The 11,083-nt window shown below is 41.6% G+C and overlaps 1 protein-coding gene across 1 annotated transcript; it reads left to right on the top strand.

Annotated features, from left to right (window-relative positions):
* The first annotated feature begins 13 nt into the window (after positions 1 to 13).
* Positions 14 to 11,003, top strand: LOC141789425 (uncharacterized). Its single transcript, XM_074668822.1, has 23 exons — positions 14 to 102; positions 566 to 706; positions 834 to 891; positions 972 to 1,148; positions 1,306 to 1,431; positions 1,585 to 1,725; positions 2,501 to 2,626; positions 2,953 to 2,985; positions 3,368 to 3,490; positions 3,676 to 3,798; positions 4,137 to 4,259; positions 5,692 to 5,814; positions 6,076 to 6,198; positions 6,715 to 6,840; positions 7,930 to 8,058; positions 8,175 to 8,267; positions 8,612 to 8,707; positions 8,860 to 8,955; positions 9,292 to 9,387; positions 9,900 to 10,001; positions 10,097 to 10,202; positions 10,380 to 10,496; positions 10,720 to 11,003. The coding sequence occupies exons 2-23, from the start codon at positions 575 to 577 to the stop codon at positions 10,796 to 10,798; spliced, it is 2,448 nt and encodes an 815-aa protein (XP_074524923.1). The 5' UTR covers positions 14 to 102; positions 566 to 574; the 3' UTR covers positions 10,799 to 11,003.
* The last annotated feature ends 80 nt before the right edge of the window (positions 11,004 to 11,083 follow it).

The raw sequence follows: 11,083 nt of genomic DNA, 5'->3' as shown, positions 1-11,083 counted from the left end.
AGCTGCGGCAGCACGAGCCCGCATCTGGAGAAGACGGGAGGAACATTTCCAACATCTGGATTACATTCTGTCTCTATCTGCTTTTGTTAAAGTCCAACCCGGGTAAGTCAGTCAGGACTCTGTTGCAGTTAAACCCACACTCTGTTATCACAGCACTACTTTGTAAGTCAGTCTCACTACTGGAATTTTTTATGGGGTTTATTATCGAAAAACTTCTCGGTTATACTTTCTCAAAGCTCCGCATTTAGACGAAATTCAACTTACTGTTAGCACTTGAAACGTAGACATTCAGCAGAAACAGATAGTTTCTATTGTTCTGTGCAGACGGCCCTGGGGGCTGATGTGAACCTAATAACAGGGCGCTCAACCCCTTGTGTTGTTCGGCTTGCCCAGACATGCATGCCTAGCGTAACTTCTGCACACAATTCCCCCACATAAATTTCCAGTGGATTTTGCTCGAAGAAGTAAAAATTGTATGCATTTTGTGCATTATTAAACAGTCCAAACTATCATCTGTGGCCTGCTGGTGTGATACCTTGGTAAACACATCTCTTCCTCTACACAGACTCAGGTGATGATGGCTCACATCTGGACCTTCCTCTCAGCTCTGCTGCTGGTGCTGTCTGAGGCTGACCTTTTGCTCAGCCCAGAGCAAGGTGATAATGAAGTCCTGAAACACACACAAGCAGAGCTCTACAAGGGCCAGGTCAGAGAAGGAGGACATCAGGCACGTTATTGGAGAGATTCTGTTGTCCTGTTTGTGTGTCAAAATAAAAGGCTAGTTTTGATTTAAAGACTCAAACTCACTTTGCGTTTTTCTATCTGAGAACCAGGTGACTGAAAATGTCATCGGGAATCTTACTGAAACAAAGAGCGACGCACCTACTACATGTGAGTTTTTCTTCGAAAGTTCAATCATTGTTCCCCTGTCACTTTTCCGAGCTGGTTTTTTGTTTGTTTTCTGACAACAGCAGCAGCGCCCTTGACTGCCACAGTTTTAAGCTCCAGTCCTGCACCTGAACATCCAGGAAACCAGGTGAATCTGGATAACAGCACAGACAGTGGCTGTCCATTTGGCATGGTGAAAGATGGAGACAACTGTTCCTGCCCTGTTGGCTTCGCTCTGAAGGATGGTGCTGGCTGTGAAGGTGGGAAAAGGCTTGTTTGAAATGTTTTCCAAATTAAATTCAAGCATCAGTCTTTAGGACACCTCTGGTCTCAACTTAATTCAGTTCTTATTGGTGGTTTGAGCGCTGTGCTCCAGTGATGCTTACTACATGCGGCACATTATGTTCTCTCCGACAGATGTTAATGAGTGTGAAGGAGAGGAGCCAGGACCATGTGGTCCCCATGCCAGCTGCACTAATACCCCCGGCTTTTACTCTTGTAGCTGTCTCCGTGGTTACCTGATGGGTGCTGGAGGGTGCCAGGGTTTGTCAACATCTCTATGTGTGAGAAATAAAGGCGGAGAGAATGTACTGAGTGTTAGATCATACTGGAAGGAGACTTTTTGCAGTGATTAACTGTACCCTTCAGAGAATTAGCTGCACAAACATGATGCATGTTTACACTTTGGTTTTCCAGACGTAGATGAGTGTGCTCTGGCTGCAGTGACGGGCTTACAGGCCTGTCAGGGGGATGCAGAGTGCTCCAACACCCCTGGCTCCTTCACATGTTCCTGTCCTCATGGATATGTGATGGCACTTAATGGACGGAGCTGTGTGGGTGAGGCTGATAGTAAAAGTGGTGTGTGTTTAAGTGTGTGTGTGAGAGAGAGAAAAGTGCATATACAATGTAACAGTATTTATTCAGAGACGACGTATCAGGGATGAGAAGAAGTGTTGGGGTTAATGGTGTCTGTAAAAAAACACATTTCAGCCTTAATAATTACAAAACAAACTGAAAGGTTAAAAATTTTATCAGCACCAATATGCAGCATTTTGACATGTACCACCCTTCTCTTTTTTATAAATCTGATTCATTTAAAACTATGATGTTTTGGCTCTGATGCAGCCGCCAATTTTCAGTTAACTCTATAAGAGATCCTGCTGATCCTGGAAACTCCCTGCACTTTTTTTTTGTTTGAACCTAAAACAAAGAGAAGTGAAAGATAAAATGACATTTCGGTTACACTGAAATTTTGGAAAACTTTATTTACTGTAGAAACTTTAGGGAGCCTTTGTTTTTTTTTAAGTTTTACCCTTAACTTTATAAGACCTGCTGCTGAGCCAGGAGCTGTTTAACCAACATGTGCTTTAAGTCATTCAAACAAAGTCAAGCACTGAGTTTGTGGTTTTTAAATTTTGAAGCCAATATTTTCCCTTTTACTGCAAACGAATATTGACTACCAATATTTGGTATTGATATCCACCCTGAAAAAAAAATCGGTCTATCTCTAAAAAAGTGAGTTGAAACAAAATCTATGACAGTTTTTGATCATGACGGTAACATTGTTTTCTTTCCCTGGAGATGTGAAAAGAAAATCTTCTTCCCTCTGCAGATGTGGATGAGTGCAGCTTTGAGGAGCAGTGTCGTCGTGAGCTGGGAAACGTGTGTGTAAACACTCCTGGTAGCTTTGTGTGTCAGTGCCAGCCAGGCTTTAAAGCAGAAGCTCCGGCCTGTGTTGGTAAGTTTGGCTTTTGGCGTACAAAGCAGCAGGACTGCACTAATGTCTAGGTTTGATCTGGTACTGTGGGTTTTCATATTTTGCTTGAGTTGTCCCAGATTTAATAACTCCTGCTGACAGGGAGGAAGGCTCTGCAGGAGCTACAGCTTAAATCTGCTGCCTTGCTGGCTGGCTGCCCGCTTTCTATCTCACAGTCTTTGCTCCAACGCTGCTGTCTCCTTTTCTTGAACATATCATGTAATAAGTTTTTCCTCTGCTTCTTTTCTTTGTACTTACTTTTAAACATCTTTGTTGTCTGTGTGATTTTTCTGCACTTTGGGTCTCAGGTCCTGTGTGTCCGGACTACACTGTGTGTCAAGGTATGATGTGCTTTTCCTGCTGAACACATGCTGCTTGCTTCTAAAGGTTAAAATAGTCAAGACTACAACTAAATTTGGAATTTGGAAAGTTTACAACAGGTTGTTTTCATGGTACTTTTAAAGAACATAATGTTATTTCTATCCGTATTTTATGGTAGAAAAGGACAAAATGCTCAGTAAGGGTGTTTCTTTTTTGATAGCCTTTAAATGAATCAGTTACCTTGTTGCTTGCTGACGGAAAAGAGAGTGTATATAAGACCTCTGTTTGAACAGGCAATAAACAGTTTTATTGCATTAAATTAGTCACAATAATAAGTTCATTAAAATGATGTATTCTGTTTGAAGCCAAATTCTGCCTCTCTGTCCCTTGTCTTTGTCCCAGATGTAGATGAATGTGCGGAGAGTCCTTCAGTGTGTGATGGTCAGGGTGTGTGTCAGAACTCACTGGGGAGCTACAAGTGTGTTTGCCAACCAGGTTACCGAGGAAACGGCACACATTGCGAAGGTAAGCAATCAGTGCAGAGTCCCTCAATGGAAATCTCTGTTTCCAAAAGATGGGGCTGGTTCCTTGTGTACGCAAGTTTAAATGCTTACTGTTTTGCATCCCATTAAAATGATCCCAAGTGTCAGAATTACACTAATGAAATGGAAATGAAGAGAGTTGGAAAAAAGTCGTCTCTGTTTTGTCAGATGAGAATGAGTGTGCGTCAGGCAGTCACGGGTGTGACACAAACGCACGCTGTGGGAACATCATAGGCTCCTATTTCTGTCAGTGCTACCACGGCTTCAATGGAGATGGACACTCTTGTTTTGGTGAGTAAGTAGTGTGTGTGTGTGTGTGTGTGTGTGTGTGTGTGTGTGTGTGTGTGTGTGTGTGTGTGTTTGTGTGTGTGTGTGTAGGTGTGTGTGTGTGTGTGTGTGTGTGTGTGTGTGTGTGTGTGTGTGTGTGTGTGTGTGTGTGTGTGCGTGCGTGCGTGCGTGCGTGTGTGTGTGTGTGTGTGTGTGTGTGTGTGTGTGTGTGTGATATTCAGTATTTCTGGGTGTCTGCCAGTGCAACTTGTGTCTTCATGACCACTCTAGTGTGTGCCAGCATCACTTTGGCACACACTGCTTACCACACACTTGTCCTCTGGGATTCCCCTTGTTGACAGACGTTGATGAGTGTGCTGTAAACAACGGCCACTGTGAACACAACTGCTCCAATGAACTGGGAGGGTACAGCTGCCATTGTGGCTCAGGCTACCAGCTGGACGAGGACAGACACAACTGCACAGGTAAAAGCTCACATGGCCACAGATGTTGTTCATGTACTTAAAGTCGCACCATGAGATTATTGATACACCACCTAGGTCTCTCAAGTTGTGAGGATCTAAAGGCAAAAAGGTGTTACATCAAATTGTTCTAAATACAAGCATGACTGTCCTGGTCCTCTAAAATGTGCCATTGTTTAAAGAATAAAATGAAGGGCATTGCTGGTTAACTGTATATCTCTCTACAGCACCTTTGTTGAGAGCTAAACGCATAAATTTCAGCTGTGCAATTCACACTTCTGTAATGTAATTTGGCAAAGTGTGAATAATATAATCAGAAAACATTTAATTCTAAGATAGAGTGGAGTTTTTTTGTTATAATGAATTCAGAGTGTTTTATTGATCTGTGCACCATGATCAACATGAAGCTGATTTGAGCCATCCCTCTGCTCGTCAGTAGAGGGCATGAAAGACAAGGTCTCTCTTTGAAGCACCATATGATCCATGAAAATAGAATAGAATAGAAAAGAATAGAACTTTATTGTCATTGTAACAAGTACAACAAAATTGAAGTCACAGCAGTAATCAAGAAAACAAAAGTAAGAAAGTGTATAGAAAGTACAAAAAGTTCCATAAGAAAATAGATGATGACAGCTTGTCCATCATTCTACAGTTCAGCCAGCCTCCACCTCCACAGGGTCCAGGACTGAGCCCCTTCAGCAGTCTGTTCAGTCTCTGTCTCCTGGATCCTGTCTGCTCACAGCAGGTGAAGCTCTTTCAAAGTGGTGTTGGTGTCTGATGTTAGCTCCGTTAGCCATGTCTGTGAATAGCATGATGCTACTCTGCCCTCTGGTATTCCCTCTGATGCTGGGTTAGCACAGCTAGCTCGTCCATCTTATTGGAGATAGATCTTACGTTCCCAATAACGATGGATGGAAGGACAGGTCCATGTCGTCACTTCTTAGCTCACACCTGAGAACCAGCACGTCGTCCTCACCTTCTTCTCCTCACCTTGTGGGAAGACTTCAGGCCTTACACCAGTTAGCATTGACATGCTACAGGCTGCTAACAGCTGAGTTGACATGCAAACAATGCAGCCATGGTTACATGTAGGATCTCCAGACAAACACAGGAGAAAAAGTAGTAAAAATATCACTGAAGCCACAAAAAGTTTGGTGTCCATGACCAACAAATGAGCCAAACAAAGTAATGATCCACTCCAAATACAAAGACAAAGAAGAGACGAAAAAATTACAAGAAACGAACAAAGAAGCTGCTGCAAAAGGCAGCCATAGCCAACAGGGCGGCGCCTAGCACAAAATGAGTGCCAGACCTTGCTCCTCCTGAAACACTTGCCTCTTATAGTTCTTGTTCAGCTTCATATCTCTGTGTCCAGGAAAGCTTTATATGAAGACGTGTTTTGCCAGTTGTTAAACAAATGTCCCTGATGCTTCAGATGTGGATGAGTGCTCAGCACAAAATGGGACCTGCGAGCACTTTTGCATCAACACTCAGGGATCGTTCCACTGCGTCTGCAGGCCTGGATACCAGCTGCACATCGATGGTCACACCTGTGTGGGTCAGTCACTCAGCAACTGCCCCTTTTTTTACCTGCTCATTTCAGTAAAACTGGTTAAACTCATCAGCACACAAAGCACGATAAAACAGAAGATTGTTTATTTCACTTACTCTGTTTTGTTTTGTTCCAGTTTGCATGACTACATCTTTCTGGCAAATACATAAACTTTTGGCACAGAAGCCCATTTTCACACAAGATTGTCTAATATTTTTTGAAAACTTCTGTTTATATGGGCACATGTATGTTTCCTGGTGTTCACAGATATTGATGAATGTAAACTCCAGAACGGTGGTTGCTCTCACACCTGCACCAACTCACCTGGAGGACACACCTGCCACTGCTCTCCTCCTCTACTGCTGGACACAGACAACCTCACCTGCAGCAGTATGTTTTTTATTTATCTGTGACTACAACACATTTTGACATTTTGAATTCTTTACAATATAAAGCTGTTCAAATTTTAGTCAGATTTCTAATCTTCATTCATTGCACAGCCTCTTATAATATTTCAGAGCCTTTCAACAAACTTTCTACAGTAAATGTTTCGATGACATGATGATTACTTAGCAAACAACATGCAACAGGTTAGTCTAGGCCTAACCCTAACCCTACACTGAGAAATTTTTCAACATGGACAAGGCAGTATTTTGCTCAAAAAGCATATAAACAATAGCTTTATAACTGTTTCTTACTTATAGGAATACTGTAGGTTGATGTTCTGTAGACACAGTTTGGATGTACTGTAGACACAGTTTGTCATAGCTATTAAATTGTTTTATGAGTTGTCAGTCCAGTTGCTAAAGCATATGCACGCAATAATTCATCATTTTTATCATTAATCCCTATGTTGTAATTTGTATATTTAAATTTTGAACATTTTTTGTTCTTTTGTTGTGTCAGATGTAACATCTTGTGATCTGAGAAATGGAGGCTGTGATCATGTATGCTCGGTGCGGGCTGAGGGACAGCTGCAGTGTAGCTGTCGAACAGGCTGGAGGTTGAGCGAGGACCAGAGAAGCTGCTTGGGTGAGACTTCATTTTACCGCTTCAGCTGGCTCATTCATTCATTTATTTATTTATTTTCTTTGTTATCAGTTAAGTTTTGGGAGAGAAAACTGGGTCGTGAAATACAATTTAGGGCAGCAGGTTGGAGGTGAGCCTGAGCCTTAGACCTTTGTCCATGGGATCGATGAATGAGCTGCCAGGCCAACAGCACCTGAACTATTTCTGATGAAACCCTTTCTCATTACAACACAGTTGGCTTACTAAAGTTATTTTTGTAGTTAATTAGAAAACTACAGAGATATTTTGCTTATATTTTATGATTTGTGGTGATAATTTAGTGACCAAGTTCACTGGCTCCCTGAATTGTTATTATGTTGGAGAATAATGAAGACTTCAGCCATCTGTTGAAACCTACAGACAAGGACTCCACCAAGATAGACATAACTATGAAGATCTGAAAAGGTTTAAACTAGACATGCGGATTTCCTTAATTTTGGGGGACCGGTGATTGGCCCATCCTTACATTTGAAACTGATCCTGTATACCTCCGGGAAGGTCTGAAAGTTTATTGGTCGTTAAAACATAAAGATTTTATTGTTTCACAGGTAATTTTGCTGATTTTCAATAAAATAAGATTGTAACATTGGAGGTTTATGCTGTCAGTTATAAAAAATAGAAAATAAAAATCGGTATCGGTTCAAATCAGTATCAGCAGGTCAGGCTTTTTATAGATCGGTGATTGGTGATCAGCCAGAAAATTGTGATCGATGCACCCCTAGTCTAAACTGCTGCAATAAAAATCCAATTGGTGTTACATTTGCACGGCCAAGGTTTTCATGAGATTATTGTTTGAAAAAATGAATATCCAGTTTGTCGGCTGACAGCTGATATCTTTGAGTGGTTCAGCCTTTGCTAAGTTTTCTTTGAACAAATATTTGTTAACTGTACAGACAAACAAGTTTGTTTGGTGGTGGCTTGGTGACCTGAAATGCAATGAACAGATCATCTGGATCAATTTTAAAAGATTTGTTAAATGTTTACTTTTTCAACTGGTAGATTTTGTAAATGTTGATTTTTTTTCTTTCTATCTTTCATTTTTTTCACCATAAGATGTGGATGAGTGCGGGGACTTCACAAATGGAGGCTGCGAGCAGCTCTGTTTGAACCACCCAGGTGGATTCAACTGCACCTGCAGGGATGGGTATCAAGTACGAACTGATGACCTCACCAAGTGCCAGCGTGAGTATAATATCAAACATTTTACAGTCGATCATGAATAATATTACTAATTATTCACAGTTTAATCTATTTTTAATATTATGTTGCTATTCTCTCTCACCTCTCTGTCTGTCCAGCTGTGTGTGACCCTACCTGTCAAAACTATGGAGTGTGTGTGGCCCCAAACACCTGTGACTGTCCTCCAGGTTACCCTGGACTGGGCTGCTCAGGTACACACCTGGAAAGCTTTAAGTTGATCAAAAACACAAAATTGAGCCATTTAGTGGATGCTCATAAAAACACGATTGACAATATAAAGTCTTAGTGCCACCCAAAGACAGAGATGAGGCCCACCAATGCAGCCATAAGATAGTTTATCTGTGATGTGTTTTCAGGTTTTTATTTTATATTCAGGGGACAGTTTTCACATCATGAATATTTTATATTATGCTGGTTCATTCAAACACATATTGAGAAGCACATTTGACCATGTGTCATTGTAATGGTCTCAATGGAAATTTTGAGCATTGCCTTCAGAAATTTCGGTATAGAAATGCTGTTTGTGTGTTTTCAGCAATGTGCTCACCTCCCTGTGCACATGGAGGCACCTGTATGCGCTGGAACAAGTGTCTCTGTCCCCCTGGCTGGACTGGAGCAGGCTGCCACACAGGTACTCAAGACACAGACACCAATGCAAAAACTATTTAAGTTTTTTATTTTAGAGGATGATGAAAAGATGGTGTCTAGAAGTTCATTACCATTTCAAGACTTCTACATCCTCCTTTACTCATCTTCATGTTTGACTGTATGTGTTTTGCTCAGCTGTGTGTGAGCTTCCCTGTGCTAACGGTGGACGCTGTGTGGGGCCCAATACCTGCCAGTGTCCCTCTGACTACAACGGCCCACAATGCTTACTGCGTGAGTAAGAAAAACTGCTAACACATGTGGTTGTTGTTACACCAGACGCTCAGGTGGGGTAGCTTGTGATTTCTACCTCCCTGTCTCTTTGCTTTTTGAGGGAAATTATGGGTTCTACTGCACAAACCACAAAAGGTTGTTTAGTTTACTGTCATGCCTTTGAGTGCCCTGTTCTTTTATTGACTTACCTATATCTGTGTGTGTGTGTGTGTGTGTGTGTGTGTGTGTGTGTGTGTGTGTGTGTGTGTGTGTGTGTGTGTGTGTGTGTGTGTGTGTGTGTGTGTGTGTGTGTGTGTGTGTGTGTGTGTGTGTGTGTGTGTGTGTGTCATTTTTAAGCCCTGTGCACTCCTGCCTGTCAAAATGGGGGAAGATGTGTCGATGTCAACAAATGCACGTGTGTGGGTGGATGGCGAGGCGCTCGTTGCCAGATAGGTAAGATTACTCCCACTGTATCCATAGTTACCCATTGTGATATAACGTAGAAACAACAGTTTGCATTTATCTTAAACTTATAGAATCAAACAATGGAAAACTCATCATGATGTTGTAGATAGGGATCATAAGTTGGATTGACCTTTAAAGAACTGGACCCTCAAACATTAACATTTTCAAAGCAAACACAGTCCAGCTAGCTGACCCAGTTTCAGGTCGCTACCTGAGCCAACTTTTGAGAAATACCAATGACCCAGTTTGGATATGTGCTTTTAAGGGTGAATAACTATGCAATGTTACATCATGTCGGAGACATCAAGTGAATCAGGTTAAAGTAAATTGGGGACAGCCTTTCCAGTGGCCGGGGACATGCAACACTCCATATCTCTGCCCTTCAGAATTTACTATTTCTGTGAACATTATAACTCAATGTATTATGTTTCAACCACAGCAACACTGTCAATACCTGTGTAACAACAAAAGTGTAAACTGCAGCTTGATTGCTCCTACAGAGCCTGTCCAGTGTCATAAACCTTGTAAGAACGGTGGAGTTTGTGTGGGCCTCAACAGGTGTCAGTGTGCCAAAGGATTCATTGGAGGTCAATGTGAAACAGGTTGGTTAGTTAGTCTTTCCTGTTGGTGTTGACATAAAATACATTTTCAAGTCTTTATCGTGCACTAAGACAAGTGCTGTGTGTCATTTCCACAGCGGTGACCACCCCTTGTGTACCACCCTGCCAGCACGGGGCTACCTGCAGTCCTCACAACACCTGTACCTGTCCTGAAGGCACTGCAGGCTTACGCTGTGAAAAACTGTAAGCAAGAACTTTTACAAGAACCACATCAGAAACTTTTTCCCCTGTGTCTTGCTTTCAGCATGTGAAGACAAACCTTGTAAAACAATTTTATGTGATCAAAAATCTTATTTAATTCACAGCTGACATATAATTTAAAGAGGATTGTAAATTTCTTTTTTATTATTTCTTCACAAGGACATGTCCTGTTGTCACCACTGTGGTCAGTATGGCTCGAGCAGTAAGAAAAGCATTTAGGGAGAGTTATGTCGACCGTTGTGGACCTCTTGGAGTTCAGCTTTGCACTAAATACAGGTAAGCTACCTTCTTCTTTCACCCTCTGGTTCAACTTGTTGTGAAGTTTTGATCATTTGGAAAAAAAATAGGTGGATGGGGATGAAAGTGCTGTTTCCTACAGAAATCAATGAACTTCCAAAAACTTATGATAAGTTTTTCTCTCTTTTTTAAAGTGTATTTAAAAAACTGTTTATGATTAGGTATATAACCATGATCAAACCAAGGCTGTGTTTTCCTGCAGGATAAATCAGGCGCGTGTGTACCTGCAGGCCTACAGAGTGGGCTACAAAATTCAGTGTCCACAGAAGAAGGGCAGATGATCAATGTGCTTCGCACCAGTGGGTGACATTTTGAGCGTGATATGTTGACTGTAAACTAAAACCAAACTTCATGTGCAGTTTCTACAGTCACTATACATCGAAAACATGTGACTCCCCTAAGATCAGTTTCAGTCTTCAACAAAACCTCTATTTGCCTCAAGCATGTCCCTAAACATACCTCAAAGTCTGTTTTATACACAATATAATGCATCAACAATGTAATAAATATATTTCTAGTTGAGGGAATGTTTGGCTGCATTATTTTTCACGTGCTTTGGGGCAGCT

This window comes from Halichoeres trimaculatus, unplaced genomic scaffold (genome assembly GCF_033239565.1).
Source record: "Halichoeres trimaculatus isolate MK-OKI-2021-1 unplaced genomic scaffold, fHalTri1.1 fHalTri1_scaffold_4, whole genome shotgun sequence".
Taxonomy (NCBI): Eukaryota; Metazoa; Chordata; class Actinopteri; order Labriformes; family Labridae; genus Halichoeres; species Halichoeres trimaculatus.
Note: the sequence above shows the minus strand (reverse complement) of the source record. Positions and strands in the feature narration are given on the sequence as shown.

Excerpts from the sequence above, each read along its gene's own strand:
- LOC141789425 (XM_074668822.1), top strand. The coding sequence starts at position 575 with ATGATGGCTCACATCTGGACCTTCCTCTCAGCTCTGCTGCTGGTGCTG. Across the intron at positions 2,986-3,367 it reads GGACTACACTGTGTGTCAAG|ATGTAGATGAATGTGCGGAG; the intron begins GTATGATGTGCT and ends TCTTTGTCCCAG. Across the intron at positions 6,199-6,714 it reads AGACAACCTCACCTGCAGCA|ATGTAACATCTTGTGATCTG; the intron begins GTATGTTTTTTA and ends TTGTTGTGTCAG.